Source organism: Dunckerocampus dactyliophorus, chromosome 14 (assembly GCF_027744805.1).
Source record: "Dunckerocampus dactyliophorus isolate RoL2022-P2 chromosome 14, RoL_Ddac_1.1, whole genome shotgun sequence".
Classification (NCBI taxonomy): domain Eukaryota; kingdom Metazoa; phylum Chordata; class Actinopteri; order Syngnathiformes; family Syngnathidae; genus Dunckerocampus; species Dunckerocampus dactyliophorus.
The window spans coordinates 2348373-2368483 of record NC_072832.1 but is presented as its reverse complement, the minus strand read 5'-3'; the positions used below and the strand labels follow the sequence as shown (position 1 = coordinate 2368483).

The window sequence follows — 20111 nt, the reverse complement described above, 5'->3', positions numbered from 1 at the left end:
ATTAGCCCTGCGATTGGCTGGCGACCAGTCCGGGGTGTACCCCGCCTCTCGCCCAAAGAGTCAGCTGGGATAGGCTCCAGCACAGCCCCGCGACCCTAGTGAGGAGTGGCATAGACAATGAATGGATGGATGAAATAGATTTATTCATATATTTTTCACATATGCACATAGATCAAATGTGTATACTGTATAATACATACTGCATTGCACTTGGACTACACACGTCTACACACGTCTACACACGTCTACACACGTCTACACAGTCTGTTCTCACATGAATTTAGCAGGACAAAAGTGGAGATTCTCAATTAAAAAAAAATAATGCTATGAAAACAGGGGTACAGAGGCGTACGTTGTTCCCACACGGGACACATGAAAAATGAGGGACAGGAAGTGTACCTTGCGACTTTTTATTTGTAATGTGCATTTTAGGCAATAAGGAGCTTTAGTTTAGTTTAAAAAACCCCAACAAGAATTCAAACTGTTACTGCTGCATTTTTCTAAAAAAAACAAAAAAAAGTTTTAGACTATTTTTTATAATTTCTTATGTATTTATTTGTTTTTATTTTTTATTTGGTAATTGTGTTTAAATGGATGGATGGAAACCTGTTTGCCCAAAATCTATGTTTTGCATTTTATTCCCCTACTGTACCCAAATGGAACCAAACTGTGACCTTAGAGCCGAGGTACGTACCAAACCGCGATTACGGCATAGTGCTACACCCCCGTATGCAAATGCAAACTGGTATTTCCCAACTGGATGGTAAAATATATCTTATTGTGACAATCCTTTTCCTTAGTGAATTTGCTTAAGTTCTACTAAAGTCTGGTGACATGTTGGGCTGTATTGTTTTTTGTCTCTTTTCTGCCTATTCATGACACGTGTACACAGTCTTGTGTCCAAACAGATCAATTCTCGCCCTTGTTGTTGTTGCATCTTAACAACATATTGTGCATCATTTAGGACACTGAAAAGCACTATAAAAGAAAAGCAGTCCTCCTGATGTCCAGTCTACACCTGCAACAGGTTTTCTGTGGTTTTGGACTCTTCCCTGGCTTTAAAGTCCATGTCTAGTCCAAACCAAGTCCCACCATGCCCCCAATGCCCTTTAATCAGCGTTGTGTCGTTCTGTGTTTCATTTGAAAGAGGTACAAGACGCAGTTCTTCGCAGCAGCATTTCCACGTCCACCGTCACAGCTTTCCATGTCCGCTCACGTCCACCGACATGCAGCGACACTGTTTGACTCTCTGCACTTTGCGGTGCCTGAAGGGCGGCTGCAGGTCGGGGCAATCCAGCTGCACCGTGAGCTGCGTGACGCGGTGCGGCCTGCAGAAGGAGCACGACTGAAACGGCTCCTGGGTTTTATTGTTGCCTTTCCTTCCGCTCCCGGAGCCTTGTCCTCGATTCTGGGAACCCATGTGCCGGGGGATGTAGAAGGAGTTGCACTGGCCATAGCAGAAGCGGTTGACCACCGTGCGGCTCCGGCATCCCCCCTCGCTGATGGTCTGGCGTAAGGGTTGGGTTTTACACCAGTCTCTGCGGAGGTAGCGGCGCTCCGTCACCACCAAGGCCTCCCGGCTGGAGGAGAGCACCTCGGGCTTCTGCTGGAGTAGCCGGTGGTGGCGCTCGGAGGACAGGTTCCCTTTAGTCTTGTACGGGGACGGGATGGAGCCCTGGGGGCGGGGCTTTTTGGTCTCCACGGTGATGCAGAGCACGCCAGCCAGTATGACTGGGATGGTTAGTCTCCACAGCATTCTAGAACCGAAAGAGACAACTGTCATGAACACAACAGTTTCAGAGGTAAGTCACATCTTTTGACATTAAAGTCACTTTTTACTGATGTTCTGCCCGCAATCTGTGTCTCTAGAGCCCGTTTGTTAGCACCAAGCGTGAGATGTTGAAGTCCTAGGTTTTTAGGGTGAAAAAGCAGGCTTCGCTCCACATCTTAAAATGACACCTGGAGCTCCTCCAAACTCTCCCCCAGTCAACTGCATACGTGGGAGCTGTAAGTTTGGTCATTTTGTTTTTCTTAAGCAAATAGGCGAACACAGCTATGCTGGTGTTGATTTCATGAGTGATGGGGATTTGACGTTTTGAGAGGTATAAATTTCTGAAATTTTGGCTAAATTCCAAATTGTATGACCTCAGTGGTGTTGAGCGTTAAAGGTTCCAACTGTGCGAGCAACATTTTGTATCTTTGCAGCTCTTGTGACGTACACTGAGGTTTTGGATGTTTTGTGTGATTTTAGAGGCTAATTTAACAATAATGTCTACAAGCGGTCGCCAACCCATCCATTGCGATCGACCAAGTCGATCTCGACACTTGCCTGGTTGATCGCAGTTGTAAATTTGCTTAAATCACATACAGTCCCAGCTCTCCGCTACAGTCCCGAAAATATTCGGACATGTATTATCACATAAGTGCCCGCACCTCCCGCACAGTGACCAACTGACACAGCATTCTGACCACTGAACACACCCATATGCCTTGTCGCTCCACAGGCAGGCACCCACCCGTTAGCTCGGCCCCAAAAGCCCGGCCAGTGGTGCCAGCGCACGCCAGTAGAGCAAAAGGCACAATGAGAAAAATCTAAAATGTTGACATCAACAACCAATAATAAAACAAAGCTTTGTCTTTTAAAAAAACAGATCTATGACAATATTGCAGTCTACTAATTTAACTGCAATCCACTAATTTAATTTCTACTACGTTGCTCCTCATGAGTCTACACTCTGTGCGTATGCTACTGGCCCCGCCTCCACCCATTGAGACAAAGAGACTGTATGACTGACAAAATGGCTCACTCGCTCACTCACTCGGTCACTGTTCATACCATTGTTGTACGGATCATATGCACCAAAGTGCTGAAACCAATGCACAGACTGCCTGTTTGGAGGCGGGACACGAGGAAAACAGGCACGCATGCACATGGCAACACATTGAGGTTGCCAACATCATGGAGTTCATTTTCCTTTATTGTGTGATTAGTTTATTTATTCATTTTCATCCCAGGCCTTGTACCCACTACATAATTTTTTTGTGAACGAGAAATCTTGTCATGTTTTAATCTCGCGAGATCTTGTGACACTCCTACTCTTCAGCGAATAAGCTAACATGTCATGACGACGTGTTAGCTATGCTAGTGTTGCTAACGTTTGTGTCCTCCTGTCCCACTCCTTAATGTTACGTTGTTGTATGTGATATATGGCATCTCTTACGTTGGACAAGTGAAGATTTACGGTGTATATGTTAAAAGTGACTATAGTACACAATAGACACACACAGTGTCGTATTAACAGCTCATTAGCATTGACGCTACAAACGCGCAAAACGGTGTTCCCAGGTGGGTTTGCTCAGAGCACTTTTAAACTGTCAAAATTCCAGCATCAAGATTCGATTTTGGGCATCGCACTTCCAATATGGGTGACCTATGAAAATTGTTAATTTGAATGTGTGGTCATGTGAACCACCTTTACACTTCACCACTGGCGTTCCCCTCCCTCGCAAAAATAAACAACATCAAAGGATGAACTTAAACACCCATAACGAGAAGAGGAAGTTGACTTTATTGTTAAAATAATTAGCGCTTTGCTTACTTTAGTCATGAACTATGCTGCAGATGTGTAAACCATCATAGGAAAGTTCCATCTGTATGCCATTAAGGGGTGAAAAAGTACCATACTTTGTCCTTTATTATTCTCTTTGCTGATATCCTATTGTGATGACTGAACTAAGAATGACCCGCTGTCTCTCCAACCGTCGTCTCTATCGTCCTCGCGTCACAACCGATCGGGCGTCTGTCAGGGCGCAGTTAGAGCACCAGCGCTTTTTTTTTTTGGACCGAGCATCTTTTGAACAGATGTTCCTGAAAAGGACTGCATGACAGGGAAGCAAAGTGCCCGAGGCCATGGAGTGAGTGCTGCTTATTCACAAGGCACTTTTCACCGTGCAAAATTTCTACGTCGTCGTCGCCTCGATGACCCTCTACTAACCCTGGAACAAATGACTTTATCATAAGCCACTTTTGACTCCTTTTAATGCTGCTCTTGATCCTGATGTCATTGCAGCTGTGTGGGAGAGCCACCAAGGCTTCATCTTCAGCATCACTTGCAGCTCTTCGTCCATAATGCTTTAACCTTTCCCAGCGAGGGCTGCATACGGTCAAATCAAAGAACACAGGGGCCACTTTGATATTTTACATTTTGTAAACCAACCCACATAGATGTTTTAATATTTTAACTTCAGTACCAATTTTGTTTTGTTCTCATCGCATTACGACTTTATGCTTGTTGAACTATTTTTTCTGTTCAAGTTATGACTTTATTGTAATATTTCGTAAAATTACCGCTCTTTCTTACACTTCTGTTATTGTTTTTGTTAGTTTTCTTGTTTAATTGTATTTTTAAAATGTGTCGAGGGCCCATAAAAACACAGCCGCAGGCCGCAAATGGCCCCCGGGCCGCACTTTGGACACCACTGCTCTAAATCATGCTGTTTTGTGGTGGAATGCGGCCTATTATTAAGATAAGATATGCCTTTATTAGTCTCACAGGGGGGAATGTTTATCAAAAAATATGCATATTAAAGCAAATTTTACATATTTTTTGCCTAAATTAAGCATTTTCTCCCATAAAAATGACTAAATGAACTAAAATACAAATGTAAGACATCCAGAAGACTCATTCATGATATGTAGTGTTCTACACTGGTCACTAGGTGTCAGTAATGTTACACTGATGAGTCAATAGCCACCACAGGAAGTACTGAATAGAACAGGAAGCAAGGAACTCTCCTAATGGTAACATGCTAGTTGATATTAGGTCTTATTATGTCAGCTATTTTGGGTAATACGAGCGTAAACATGACCATAGGGGGTTTATGTCATGTCTAGAGGGTTCTAATGATGTTAAAAACCTTATTTAGAAGTCTAGAGTCTAGAATGTGGAACCAATTAAATGTTGTAAATGAGGAAAAATACACTTTCTGTCATCGTATTGCCATAAAAATCCATCCATCCATCTTCTATGCTGCGTGTCTTCATTGGTGTCGCGGGGGTATGCTGGAGCATATCCCAGCTGACTTTGGGCTAGAGTTGGGGTACACCCTGGACTTGTGGCCAGTCACTCGCAGGGCACATATAGACAAGCAACCATTCACGCTCACATTCATACCTATGGACAATTTAGAGTTTCCAATTAACATAACATACACATTTTTGGAAAACCCGCGCGTAGGGAGAACATGCAAACTTCACACAGAGATGCCCAAACAGATACCAACCAAGATGTTCCAGATCTCCTGACTGTGTGTCCCACATGCAAACCACTTGGCCTATTTGGCATGCTGTGCAGTATGTACTGCATATCATTCATATAAAACACGGAGGACAATACTGAGATTCACATAAAAAGTCAGCCAGCTGCACATCAACAGTATCAACATGAGATGTTGGTGCATTGGTACTGCACTATAAGATATAACAATGCGAAGGATGGTGACATCCATAGTCTGTATCAGTGCCATTTTTAAAATCATACCTGACGGGTATCCCTACCCCTGCTAAGAATGTTTATGCTTCAGCGGGTCATACACTGGCAGAGATGACAACCCATCCCATTTCCCGGAGAGCGCCCGGTAAGCATGCAGATAATGAAGGGTGCATTGTTGCTTTCAAATTGGAATCATACATTAGAAGTCCCTCGTCTCTCCAACGTGTCCTGGGTCTTCCCCGAAGCCTCCTACCGGTCGGAAGTGACCTGAACACCTCCCCAAGAAGGCGTCTAGGAGGCATCCTGACCGGATGCCCAAGCCACCTCATCTGACTCGTCAATGCAGTTTCTCCTGGATGGCAGTGCTTCTCACCTCATCTCTGAGAGAGCCCAGCCACCCCACAGAGAAAGCTCCAACACAACTCTGTTTTTCTTAAGTTTTGATGACATTTTTCCTCCTCATCGAGTGATAGCTATTCATAGATTCCTGATCCTGTAGTTGAAAGGCTGGTGGGATAGTTTGTGGTCGTATGGGACATTGACACTGAGACATATGAATTTTCTGTATTACACATTGAGGAAACTTAACTCTGGTTAAATCAGCGGCTTCGAACGGCTTGACTAAAACTTTGTGATGGTTGCTTCTTCCTGTCACTGATCTACGGAGTCCTAGCGACCCTTCCCCATTGACCTCCCAGTTAAAACTCAGTGTCATCTGTCCAAAACTGGTACCTTTGTGGATATGGTTTCCAACCAATCGTCCATCCATGCCAATACCGCCTTTTAATTAAGCTAAGAGTTGTGTTTTTCTGATTTCCAGAAGAAAACATAGTACCAGGATGGAACCTCCAAATCACAACCCGGAACCTCCTTGCTGTGAAGCACCAGTGCTAACCACTGATCCACTGTTCTTGTGACTCTGGTGACTCTACCTCCATTAACTCTGGGAGACGCTAAAGAGAGGCCGTGACAGATGGCCTGAAAGAGCTTCCTGTCGCCACGCCCCAAAAACCGGGCCTGATAGTGCCGGTCCTGACAAGCTCCCACCATCAATCCTGCTGCAAGACCACTCGAGGCTTCACTTGAGGGATTTGAGGTTTTGGAAGAGAGCGTGCTGAGGTGGGGTGGTTAACCTTTGGCGTAAGGAGACATTAGGAAGGAGGAGACAAGGAGATGTTGAGGTTTGGGATCTCTCACCACAACTGTTCCTTTATCCCCCCCGCCCCACCTCTGTTCATCACTCGATCTGTCTCTCCTTGACGCATGCCCTAATTATTCTAGGGTCCCGCCGCCGACGACGGAAGGAGACTGTGGTCGAAAGCGAAGCGAAGCGGACCTCTCTGTCTGCGCCAGAGACTAATATCGCCCACGTAAACAATCTCTGTGCTGGGATTGCTGCGAGAGAAACCACAAATACTTTGGGGGACATGCTTCACTGAAGTGTGGCAGACCTTGCTTCCAAAATGGGGGGCTGTAATGAAATTACAAATACCAGAACCAAATACCAGAGAGAGTGAGGGAGACGGCTGGGCTGGACGCAAGAAACAACACATTCTCTTTTTGTGTTTTTTCCACCAAGGCATTTAAATAGTACAACAGGTTGTTTTAAAAATCCACGTCCATGCGCCCGTGTCCCAGCAAAGGATGCCTAAAACAACGCAACCTGATGTGTGTTTGACTGCAACACAACTGCGAAGAGGAACGGTGTCATTATGAGCATTTTCGGAGTTTCGCAAACATTAGCAATCAGGACGGGTGGATGGTATTTTTTCTTTTTCTCGCCGTTCCAGCATCTTTATGAGGTTTCTCCCGGCAGTTTGGACAGCCGTTTGTCACCACAATCCATCTTGATAATGACTCGCAGATACTGAGCTTGAGTCGACTAAAGTGGCAAAGAGAATGCAGGACAACGCCTTCGCCTCAGCTGCCATATGGAGTGTTTTAGGAGGGGATGACCGCCAGTTGGCGCTAGTTTGGCGCTATTAAGTGACAGCGATTAACAGCGCATTCAGTCGTGGGTTATACTGGAATACGATTGGTTTAATGGCATTTCGTTTCAGCTGTCTCCTTAAATCAGAAAATACATTTTGGCCAATTCATGCTGCTAAGTCCCTCGATGAGGGAACAGTTGGCATGTGCATGAAACGTCACGCTTGGATGAATTTGGTGTGGAAGACCTTGAGAACCTTGACTTTTAACCCCATCAAACACGTTGAACAGAGATGGTGAGCCAGAAGACGCTAAATCAGCGACCTCTGACTTTGCAAATTGACGAAACTTCCCACAGGCACACTCCACACTCTTGTTCTAACGCCCATGTGTTCCTTTGCTTTCTGTCATCCAGAACACAGTTCATGCAGCCCTTAAATGATATCATTTCAAAACTTAGACAACACTGTTTTTGCAGCACATTCTTAAAAACAGCAGAGCACCCCCGTCAGCAGAGGGCTCCTGTCCTTTCCAAGACTAGAGTTTTTGCTGTGGGTGGTTGAAAAGTACAGCACCCCTGTCGTACAGCGGATCTTTGACTAGCATTTATATACAACAGAGGGCTCCTGCCAAATAGAGGCTCTTTGACCAGCATTTTTTGTAGTAGGTCCTTAAAAAGCGCAGAGCGCTCCTGTCATACAGAGCATCGTTGACGCGCATTTTAGTCGCGCGTCCTTTAAAACAGCAGAGTAGTCCTGTTGGATTTTTGACGAGGGATTTTGCTGTAGATTCATAAAAAAAAGGGCAAAACGCTCCTGTCATATAGAAGATCTTCGACAATTGTTTTGCATCAGGAAAAATAGAAGAATATTTGTCTAGCATTTTTGCAGCCGATTCCTAAAATACAGCAGTGCGCTCCCGTCATTTAGAGGATCTTTGACTAGTATTTTTGTAGTACAGTAGGTCCTTAAAAGCAGCAGAGTGCAATTTCCGAGCATACTTAAATGCAGCAAATTGTACTTCCACAGTAAGAGTTACGTTAGTGGTTATAAGAATATCCACTTACTGGTTTTCTGTGCCTTGCTGTTTGTTTAGACCACGCATACACGCATAATAAAGGCATTGGTGTGATGTTTGGAATGTCCATGAACGCACCTTGCTGTTGTCTCGTGACGATGAGGAAATGACGGACTAGAGACGTGTTTGAGTTGGAGATGCATGCCGTGGTGTGGGAATTGCACTGCTGTTGATGTGTTCAGGTCAGAATAAAGTTATAAAAGAGCGTCAGACTCTGTGCGACGGGTTAGGGTTACTGAGCCTCCCTCTGCCGCCATAACAGAGGTGTGGCTTACCATGATGCTCGTGCCTTAAGTGCGCTTTAAAAAAGCCCAAATTAAAATGGTAGCTTCTTGCAAAACAAAAAATACAATAACATTTCGCATTACAGTGCACTGCAACTCTCACGTGTCAAAAAGCTCCAATCAAACTCCACTTTTAAAGTCTCAAGTGTTGGGAAAAGGGCTTGTTTTGTGTTGCGAAAGTGTCAGAGTGCTCGCTAAATCCTCCTCTTAACGTTGGCGCCGACTGTACAAGGTGGTGCAGTCACGGCAGCAGTAAGACGGATCAGAAGGCAAACTCCCTAAAGCGTTCATAATGTAGAAACACACACAACGTTTATGTGTGTGTGTGTGTGTGTGTCTTCTTTTCCCACCTGCTGTCATCACACACTAATTCTCTCACTCGCGACACTAATTGCCAACCATCAACAGCCACCAATGACAGTCATTTCACCTGACACTTTCATCCACACAACCTTCTGGAACCTTCAAGGTGGAGGAGAGGTTTGGGGTCTGGGTGGCCGACCGGGTGACAACCAGAAAGCCCACGCTGAGTTCCTCAATAAGACGGTAGAGATTCCTCTGATTACACGCTCCTGTGGAACACTTGCTGTAGTGAGCTCTAACATGGGCTTTATTTGGTTTTTTACACTTTATGGCCTAAATGTCGCCACATTAAAACGCTGCTAACTATTAATGGTGACTGTCTTTGAAATTTGATCCGGAAATCAAATATTTTTTGTCGTGGAAGAGAAAATACATCAGGAAAAAGCCGGTATGTGCCGTGTGGTCCTGTCATTTAGAGCAGGGGTCCCCAACCACCGGGCCGCGGCTCCGTTCGGCCCCACCCACAGACCGGTACCGGCTTAGTTTTACATAATACTGTACATAATAAGACACATTAGCTCGTTCCTTCATGCTAGCACACTGCCTGTTACCATACGCATCAAACGACACGATGATCTCTCTGAAAACTGTCTTAGTTTTACACAAGACAAAATAAGACACATTAGCTCGCTATGATGTACGAACCCGATTGCGGGAACCAACTGATGCGTGGGTCAATAAAGGTTGGGGGCCGCTGAATTAGAGGATCTTTGGCACGCATTTTTGCAGCAGACACCAAAAATCAGCAGAGCACGCCTGTCATCTACCGGCTCTTTGACTCACTTTTTTTGTGGCATATGCCCTTAAAAATGGTTCCTGATATACAGTATAGAGGATCTTTGACTAGTCTTTTTGCAGTAGATTCCTGAAAACAGCAAAACACTGTCAAAGCACTTACAAAAGATCTTTGAGTGTTTTTGGAGGGTGACTACCTGTTTGCTGTAGGTCCTTAAAAGCAGCAGCGTGCGCCTGTCATTTAGAGGATCTTTGACCTGACTTGTTGCAGTAGGTTCTGAAAAACAGCTGAGTGGATCTTTGACTTGTGTGTGTGTGTGTGTTTTCTGCAGTAAGTCCTTAACACCAAGAGTTCTCCTGTCATTTAGAGGACCTTTGACCTGCATTTTTGCAGTTGGTCCTTAAAAAACAACAGAGCGCTCCTGTCATCTAGGGGATCTTTGACTTCTGTTTTTGTTGTAGATTCCTCAAAGCAGCCAAGCACTCCTGCCGTAGCGCTGACTACAGTATACAGAAGATCTTTGGCTACTGTTTTTGGATGTTTTTTTTCCCTAGTAGGATCTTTGACCTGTCTTTTTAAAGTAGGTTCTTAAAACAGCAGATCGCTCCTGTCATATAGAGGATCTTTAACTCGCAATTTGTTTTGTTTCTGTTCTGTAGTAGGTCCTTAAAACCATGTTGGTCATATAGAGGATCTTTGACTAGTATCATCTTCACCATGTCTACATTTATGTGGGGTCATCTTTTGTGATTAAAGCGATTGTTAATTTTTAAAAACTGATTTTAAAGGTCTTTTGGCAAACCAAATTTGGAAAGCAATCAAATCCTAACTTTGAAGTTTGGCGAACAACTCAAACTTTTTAGTCCTAAAAGAGTACGTCAGTCAGGTTTAAGCCTACAGCAGTTTTTCATGAAAACGATGACGAAGAACATCCAGCACTGGTTGTATGATGGCTGTGGTGCCAGCTAAATGGAGCATTATTTGGCAAGGAGCGTTTGCTTGCGATGCGTTCAAGTGCCAAAGCAGCGTACATGACAGTGATGGGTGCGTGTACCTCTCAGCACAGTTGCACAGCGTGACGGTAGCGTGTGGAGGATGCGGTCAGGGCAGGTCATTCCACCATCGGCGGTCCTTGTGTCCGCTGCCAGGCTCCGGTTTCCATGACAACAAAGTCTGTAGTCTCCTCAGGCTCTTTGATTTTTGAGCTGTCTGTCATATTGTTTCGTCTCTTCCTGGGTTCTAGACAGCAGCTCCAGAGCTTGAAGACAGTGAGACCATAGCTCAGCTCCCAGTGTGTGCGTGTGTGTGTGCGTGTGTGTGAGAGAAAGTGTTCCAGTGACTAGAAAGCCTTCAGACTTAGTTTGAATCCACCACCCCGTCCCTCCTCAAGACTGGGAGGCGTTTTTCCTATTGGCCGTGCTTATTGTGTACTCCTTTTTTTGTGTACTTGTGTGTGTGCGTGTCTTGGTATTTGTCTCTATTTTCATTTTACACCTTTTCAGCCAATCATGTGTCAAGCTGGACACGTTATCTTTATTAAAGGGATCATTATGAGCAGTCTAAATGTTCCAATTCATTCAATTCATCGATCTTTGTAGGGCAATTTTTCTTAGTTAAAAAAAAAATTAAAACTGAAAAAAGGGGATGCAAAGAAGTAAGAGAAATGATGGGAAAAAAATGAAATAAAAGTAGGAAAAAAGGAAAAATTCACAGTATTCAAAATGTGTTTTTTTAAAAGAAAAAAATGTTAAAAAGGAAAAAAATAAAAATAAGAAAAAGGTAAACCGGGTAATAAAACGTATCATGTAAAAAAAAGGCCTCTCTGAAAAATAAAAGGGTAAAAAAGGATGGAAAAAATAAAAATAAATAAGCAAATGAGTAAAAAAAGAACAAGGGAAAATAGAAACAAACCTATTCTGAAAAAATACTAAAATAAAGCACCCAAAGTAAATAAAACAGAAGAAATAAAACCAACAATCTGTGAAAATAAAGAAATATAAAAGAAGAAAAATAAAGGGAAAAACTCAAAAAGGAAATAAGGAAAAATAGAACAATATATATTTTTAAAAACTATAAAAAATGTTTTTTTTTTTTTTTAAAAAAAGCAAATGACCCATTCTAATACCTAATATCTAAATAAAGGGAAAAAAATAAAAATGAGAAAAAAGTGTATAACTTCAAAAAACAACCTTCTCTGAAAAATGAAAGGCGGGAAATGCAAAAGTACACAAACAGGGTGGAAACAATAAAAAATGCAAAAAATAATACAAATAAAGAAAAAATCAATCATGGAAAAATAGAAGAAATAGATTGAAACAACTATAAAAATGTAAAACAAGCAAACCTAAAAACACCAAACGACCCATTCCAATGTCTAAAGCCTACTTCTGAGAAGACAGCGCCCCTCAGTGGGGGGAATAACCTCCTACCGCCCTCTCGTGGTCAAACGCCAGAGTGCACTCGGTGTGTGTGCTGCGTGTTCAGTGATGGCTGACAATCTCCACAGTCATGACAAGCCACCGCAACAGACAGAGGGCCGACTTTAATAATACAGGTAAGTAAAAGTGTCCTTAAATATGGTATAAAAATAAATGCAGAGAAAAAAACCATAGAGGTATGTTTTACATCGTACAGCAGACAGTCAAGTATCCTCCTGAAAGGTCGGGATGTGACTTTGCTTACTTGTGTGCAATGGAAACCAATAATGTGCTGATTTGATTATTGTAGTGCAATAAAAAATAACGCAAAGCCAAAAAAGTAAATGCACACTAAACAATCATAGTAATATAGGTGTAGATATATATATATATTTTTTGTATATTCATTCTGCACAACACTTTCCCATAGCGTGACAAAAGAAGTTTCTGTGACCTCATTGCCATGTAAAGCAACGATACTGGCTAGGACTGCTCATCTGAAGCTTATTTTTATGTGTGTTTTATTTCATTGTACTCTCTGACATCATTTGTTACAGCTGGAACTGAATGACGGTCTCATCCAGCAGTCGAGGAGGAAAGAACGACGTTTGACCTCTCGAGCGTCCTCACATAGTCCAGCGATGCTGCTTATTTTATTTTATTTTATATTTTCTTCCTTGAAAGTAATCCTGTAATGTCAGTTGCTGTAAGAAGAGGAGAAGGAGCGTCTCTGTCTCTGCGGACGTGCAATGGCCGGTGGACAAACGGACGAGCAGACGGCCCGGCTTGTCACCCGGCTGGGCCCCAGAGTGGGTGGCTAGACAATGATGATGGAGAGATGATGATGATGATGATGGCTGCTCTCCATGTCCCAGAGAGAGATAGCATCGACTTATTTTTTTAATATTTTTTTAGCATGATGGCACATCACTGCTCCACCACGTGGATCCTGGTGGTTCTCTCCTGGGGTGGGAAGAGACAAAAAATGAGGACGTGCAAGGTTGCAAGGTTGTCCTAATGTGACATCATAGGATCCATTGCATAATAGCCGTGGTGTCCAAAGTGCAGCCCAGGGGGCCATTTGCGGCGCACGGATCGTTTTTATTGGCACATTGTACATTTTAACAATGCAATTAAACGAGAAAAGTACAGCAAAAATGGACAAAAGAGCACAAAGGGGCAATGTAACAAGAAAAACGTTACTGCTGCTATTAATAATACGCTTTTATCACGCAGCACAAAGATGAGGCTGTTTTTTCTTGTCTTTACATTGTTTTTTCAACTTGTTTGGAACATAACAAAATATCCAAATGGACCATTTCATTTTTCAGTATGTGGCTCTCGGTAGAAAAAGCCTGGAGACAATTATTTGGGTCAAAGATGCTAATAGCTAATGTCGTTTTGGAGCTAAGCGGAAGTTGCCGTTTTCGTCGACTTTGACGTCCCACAAGTTCTTTTTTTGGGGACTTTTCATGCAAACGCTCACTAAAGACTGTATGAAGCACACACCGAGGCGGGAACACGTTAAATAGAATTTGCAGACAAAAGCCAAGCTCTTCATGGCTCGCGAGTCAGTGACGGAAGCCGAGGGGACCACGAGCGAGGTGAGTGGGTCTCATTGGATGGGACTGGTTGTGCCTAACAATGCGGCCCGGGAGTTTATAACCTTTATGAAAAAGCAGTACTTGTTTTTTATTCCATGGTTAAACATAACATTGATCATGTTGAAGGATTTACACAAAGTAACTAGCAAGTGCAAATGCTGTCATAAGTACTGTATGTACTGTATACTGTAAGTACTGCAGTGTACAGTATGTACTGTATGTACATACTGTGTACTGTATGTACATACTGTGTACTGTACGTGGATGCCAAGTCATTGTAAGGGATGACAGACTCCTACTTGCTATTCCCACCTTTTAAAAACACATCTACAGTATAGAAACATGCTTGTTATTTTTTAGCATGGGGTGTTTCTTACCTGGAAGGGGAAGCTTTCAGAAGAGGTTCTTACTCTTCTGTGACAGAAAGGAGAAAGACACAGTGAGTGAAGTATTTCATGAATAACACACACCTACCCTAAGCACCTAAATATATTGTCAAAATAATGTACTTTTATGGTGTAGTACTTTTAGTGCAGGATGTCACACTTGCCAAGATTTCCTCAAGGCTAGTAATTGACTCATTTATACTGTAGAAGGGGGGGCCTTTTATGTACAAAGATATGTAAAATGAATGTAAATAATATACAGTATATTCTACCACAAATGTTTTCACATGAAAATAAATGCTGGTGCTTGATAAATAATAATATACTGAATGTGCACAGGAATTTATCTGTGCAATAATAATATTAAATAATGTACACAATAAAGCAAACAAACAAAAAAATGCTGATTAAATTATAATAACATCATAAAATATACGTGAACCCACGAGACGAGGCGATGCATGGGATTGGGTCCACAAGAATGAAATGAGACGAAATTTCAACACTAATTTTAATAAAAGTACAATGAAAAAATATGACTGGACAAACAAATCTTTTGTATTTAACCGGTCATAAAACAATACAGGTGTGTTGAAATGCTTATTGTCCCACAAACTGACACAAAACGATGTTATTGTCAACACTGTTTCAGACCAAATCAACCACCAATGTTATGATAATATAATAATAATAATAATGTATCATCATAATGCAGTATTTCCTTAATATCACTTCCAGACTGCGAAGGCGTGGAATTGCCATTTATGACATGTATTTTCTTACAGGCAATTTGTACTGTCTATAAAACATGTGCAGCATTTCTTGATGCTGGCTTTTCAACTGTATTACAGAGCAGCATTTCTTTTGCGACGTATTCAACTGCACTCTCTGCGCACACACGCCGTTTCTAGGTGCTGAAACCAATGCGCTGAACCCTCTTCCTGCCTGTTTGGAGGCGAAAGACAAGGAAAGCAGACACGCCTGTGTTGCCGGCACCAGACCAAGGGGCATCTGGACCAGTAGTAAAGGCTACACGGGCTAGGGAGCGCTGTGTAGCCAATAGCAACGACTGGGAAACAATAGCGAGAGATCCAAATTTAGCGGCTTGTCATGATTGAGCTCGTTTATTAATCAGCGGTGCACGGCTAAAGCTAACCGCTGCAGTGTCCCCACTGAATCACTCAGCACCATGACGCACCCTCTGCTGGCGTAAACATGTCATTACACTGTCAAAATGAAAAACAGTACATAGAAGTTAGTGGTTATGAAGGTTGAATTCATAACAAAAAGTGCGTGGGGGTGTCTTTTGGGGGTGTCTGTTTCTTTTACAATTCCGCATGTTGCATTTCCGGCCTCCTACACGTGCACACGGCAATATATCATTTTCATTTGTGATTCATTTATTTATTTATTTACTATCGTGAGACAAACCTTGTCACCTCGCTACAGTCACTGCAGGCTATTTACGTGCGCCAGTAGGGGCTGCTGTTTTGGTTAGCAACACGTTGTCAGCGTCCTTTTTGTGTGGCGGGGGCATCAATTTGGGAAGAGGCGCTTGTTTGTTTGAAGTGTTGAGTAATTGAGAAACGTCATCTATTAGAGTGGAGGCCACATTTATGTAATTACAAACCTGCCAAAGCCAATCGCGTCTTTGCCAGGATAACGGGTAGAAACACAGAGGAGCTTTAGAGGCTAATTAGCATCATTGTGACTTATTAATCCAGTGATGGCAGCCTGATGCCGCACCACCTGACAGAGCATTCTATTAATACCCCGCTTTTATCCGCCCCGTGCACCTCATCGGTATTACCGGCACGTGGGTGCCTCTTTTGTGCGCCGCGTCCTTTGCTTTGACCTGGTGGGTTCGCAACGTTTCAGCAACTCTTTCACGGCCGTCCTCTAGCATTTTGATATGCTGCTCAGATAGCATTTGTGCGCACGCTCAAACAGAGCGCTACAGTAGCTACTTGTACTCTCTCAGTCTGAACTCTGTGTGAACCTGCGTGAGGTTTATTCCTGATATTAAGGCAGGATCCGTGTGCTTTATAGGATTCCACAGAGAAACAACACCCGGCTGTGCTTTGGTTCCAGAAGACAGGTGAATCCAAACCATCCTCGGAGCTCGTGTTTAGTGTGTTGATTCACCACACGTTCTCTTTCTGCATGAAAATGCATTTACAGAAGCAGCAGGTAGCACTGTAGCCTCCAATTGTAAGCCAGAGAGCCGATGCATGAAGAAAGCACTTCCGGAAAAGGCACAGTGATAACAGGGGAACAAAATGTGTGTACAGTCTTCACTCGCTGTTGGAATATCACACCCTCACAATATCGTGTTTTTTCAAAAAATGACAAATGATCGCTGGTTTGTGATTGGCTGTGGCCTATGCTGTAATTAGCCAAAAATAGTGAAAGACAAGTTATACGTGGTATTCTGGTCACTAGGTATCGGTCATGTTATGAAACATCATGTTAGATTACATTACCTTTCACGCTGCATGGAGACCGGCTGAAAAAAAGGCTCTCCTCACATTCTGTGTGGAAGTGGTAAGCGTTTGTCTTCTTTGTCCCTCTTCCCCACTCCGCGTGAAACACTTTCTTAAGTTTAGAATAAGTACATTGGAGAGGCTAACTAGTTAGCTGGCTAGCTTGCTATGCTATTGTGTTATTTTATATCTAGTAAAGTTAAGGCACGCATTTAGAAAGTCATAAACAGATGTTCTGTGCTCTAACTATGAAAATATTCCACTTATTAATATTTAATCCTACTTCACGGAAATCCACTTATCACTGTTGGGTAAATTTAAATCAAAATGAACAATATCAGACTGTATCGGCCTGTGTCTCAAATCTCCAGTGTACAAGCTGTCGATCCCAGACTGCCCCCCCACGCCTACCCAGCAGCGACCGGTAGCTCAACCTCCCACAGCTGACGATGTTGAGCCTGAAGCAACAGCGCCTCTGCTGGTCGCAGCCAGGTAGTGCACTTGATTCTGCCTCAATCAGCTAATGTAAATACAGGACGATGTTATCATTACCGCACTGATATTAAAATAAGTTGATAATAATCCACAAGAGGGTCGTAGATTGAACAGCAGGCTCCTACAGGTGCTGCCATGTTCTTCGCATTTGACTCTTCTCCATGATGACGTCATAAAAGTCCTGAGTCTGCACCAAAATGTGACCCTTGCCACACCCCTCCTTTTGGGAAATAGGTTCATCAGTTTTGCTGTGCGCGCACATACGGTCAAAACGCTCAATTTTGCTTTGCAGCGGCTGGTTCGTTTGTTGTTGTCGGCTTTTTAAAGTGTAAATCTGCTATTCAGCGCACACAGCGAGGCGACCACAGTGCAGCGCGCTCTGACCTTGTGCCACTGCAGGTGCAAGCGACAGCACCCCCATGTCCACGCTGGCTCTGCGTGCGAAGGGATTAGCGGTCGCGGGCTTAAAGTGTGATCTAACACACTTTGCAGAAGCGTGACGGCGTGTACCAGGAGAATGCGGCACACCGCCACAACAATGCAGCACAATAACCCTCACACACGTATTGTGGAAAGACTTGTTTTGTTGGTACCTTTTTCTTGGCCTGCAATAGCTCTTGATAGGCACTGGAACGAATGAAGCGGCTGTAAGAATCACTCTTCATCAGTTTATAGATGTGTTCCTGTAACATGACAGTTATGCATAAAAAACAGCATCAGACACGGGCGCCGCATGGCGGTTAAAATCAAATTATTTAAACGCTTGCTTCGTTCTACCGAGCGCCACTCGTTTGTTGGCAGGGATAAAAGATGCTGCGGTTGCTTATCTACAGCGGGGGGGGTCCAAACTGTTTCCAGCGGCAAATGAAAGGATGCAAGGGTCCCTTTGATATTTTGTAAGGCAACGCGTGTAGATCTGCTAAGAAGTTATACGCAGTACATTTGAAGAAAAAACTGCATCTCAGCTTTGTGATGTACGTGAAAAAGCGTATTATTACTGCTCTTTTTCCCCTTTTTTATGTTGTTTTTTCTTGCATTTTCTAAATATTTCAAGCTTCTTCTTAAATAATTAAATTCTTCTCCTTGTGGGAGCAATGAAGGCATATCTGATCTTATGACTTTATTCTCATATTATAACTTTTTCCTGAGCCTAATTTTTCAAAAATTACCATTTTATTTGTTTTGGTTCTCATATTACAACTTTTCAGAAATAAAGTAATTTTTCTTGTATGCTACTAAAATTCATTCATTTTCCTTATAATATCACAAGTGTATTCTCATAACGTTGCACTTCTTTTCTCGTTGGAATACAACTTTTATTTCTTAATCTTGTGACTTTCTTCTCATAAAATTACAGCCGATTTTTTCAATTTCTGCTGTTTGTTTTTTTTTTAATTTGCCAACTGTTTCAACTTTTTTCTCGTGAACTTTCTTCTCGTAATTAGGACTTTATTCCCAAAGTATTTTGACTTTATTCTCGTAACACTAGAATTGCAGCATCCATTGTATCCACTGCTTTCTTTGTTTCTGATAATACTGCAACTTTTGAAAAACGGTCTTTTTTTGTTAATATTTGAACTTTTTGCTACTAAAATGATGTGATTTTCCTCCTATTACGTTATTCTTTTATTCACGACTATTTCTTGTATTATTTTGACTTTATTCTTGTAAAATGATTGCTGATTTTTCCATTTTGGCTTTTTTTAAAAATTAAACTTCTTGTTGAATTCTATTTTTAGAATGTGCCGGAGGCCAATAAGAAAAACAGACATGAGCCACAAATGTCTCCGGGCCGCACTTCGGACGCTCCTGATCTACAGAAACATTGTGCTCTGATTATGTGGGCCGTTTATTTAGCCGAAACCGCAAAGAGGACGGCGTGTTGGAAGCAGCCGATAATGTAGAGAAAACTTGTGAGTCATTTTTAAAAAGCTTTCATAATGATTTGGAGTGCATGAGAAAGCGGAAAGGATCAACTCTTTGACAACATGCACAATAATTAAGAAGTATATTGCACAACTTAGCAACAGCAGAGCCAATGTTGTAATATTGGTAAGGAACAAGCTGCTCATCCAGCATGGGCAGTGCTGATGACTTCATTGTACCGCAAAGTACGGTGAGTGTAACATGCATGAGTTTCACACCGACGGCTGAGTAAGCAGTCTTTACAGTGCATGCAGAGATAGAGTAGATAAAGCTGCTGGTTGCGCATGATAGTCATGACAGTTCATGTTACAGCTCCTGCCATCTTGTTGAGTTAATACAAAATAACTACAGGTTGCCCACAGCTGCAGCTGTTAATGCCAATGCTTTGCTAACTCAAATGCCAGACAGCTGCTTTGAGGTTGCTTTTGGAGGCCATGCACCCGGAGAAGCGCATTTACGGTCCTAAAGCTGCTGAAGCACACGTGCAGAAGAAGAATATACTTGGCTATTCAGTCACACACCTGTGCGTCTTCAAAGGCATAGCGTCCGGGGTCTTTGACATTCTGGGTGGTTTTGTCGTAGCTCTTGGAGTCCACGTTGATGGCACTGGGAGCGCCCGGAGCCAAAAACTCCTGCCAGATCTCCTGAACGCGACTGGGAACTTCTCTGATGGGACGTTTCTTTAGTTCTTGTACCGCTAGCCAGAACCTTGCGAGAAGACGACAGGAACATTGTGCAGCACCGGACAGTTAATTGTGTTGAAGAAGCAACGACCTGAACTAACCTTTTAACCCACAAGACACAAGAAGCATCGCGGCTGTGATAAGATGTACGGCATGTCAGGGGTGTGCAAAGTGTGGCGCAGTGATGCTGCTCTGAGAGAACATAATACAGCTGGGACCTCCCCTCAACACCGAAA

At 42.9% G+C, this 20111-nt stretch overlaps 2 protein-coding genes across 3 annotated transcripts in view; both read right to left on the bottom strand.

The window, feature by feature from the left end:
- Positions 1–129: 129 nt before the first annotated feature.
- Positions 130–12239, bottom strand: grem2a (gremlin 2, DAN family BMP antagonist a). Its single transcript, XM_054799385.1, has 2 exons — positions 10936–12239; positions 130–1757 (listed from the first exon to the last, which is right to left on the bottom strand). Exon 2 carries the CDS (start codon positions 1754–1756, stop codon positions 1193–1195), a length of 564 nt encoding a protein of 187 aa, XP_054655360.1. The 5' UTR covers position 1757; positions 10936–12239; the 3' UTR covers positions 130–1192.
- Positions 12240–12382: 143 nt separating this feature from the next.
- rgs7a (regulator of G protein signaling 7a) overlaps positions 12383–20111 on the bottom strand; it is a 65886-nt gene continuing 58157 nt past the window's right edge. For both annotated transcript variants that reach the window (XM_054799383.1, XM_054799384.1), the window contains 4 exons: positions 19714–19900; positions 17860–17949; positions 14280–14316; positions 12383–13261 (listed from right to left, as the gene is read on the bottom strand). In XM_054799383.1, coding sequence (XP_054655358.1) covers positions 14296–14316; positions 17860–17949; positions 19714–19900 — 298 coding nt within the window. In that variant the 3' untranslated portion in view covers positions 12383–13261; positions 14280–14295. The remainder of the gene's footprint in view (positions 13262–14279; positions 14317–17859; positions 17950–19713; positions 19901–20111) is intronic.

Coding starts and splice junctions, on each gene's coding strand:
- grem2a (XM_054799385.1), bottom strand. CDS start 1,756: ATGCTGTGGAGACTAACCATCCCAGTCATACTGGCTGGCGTGCTCTGC.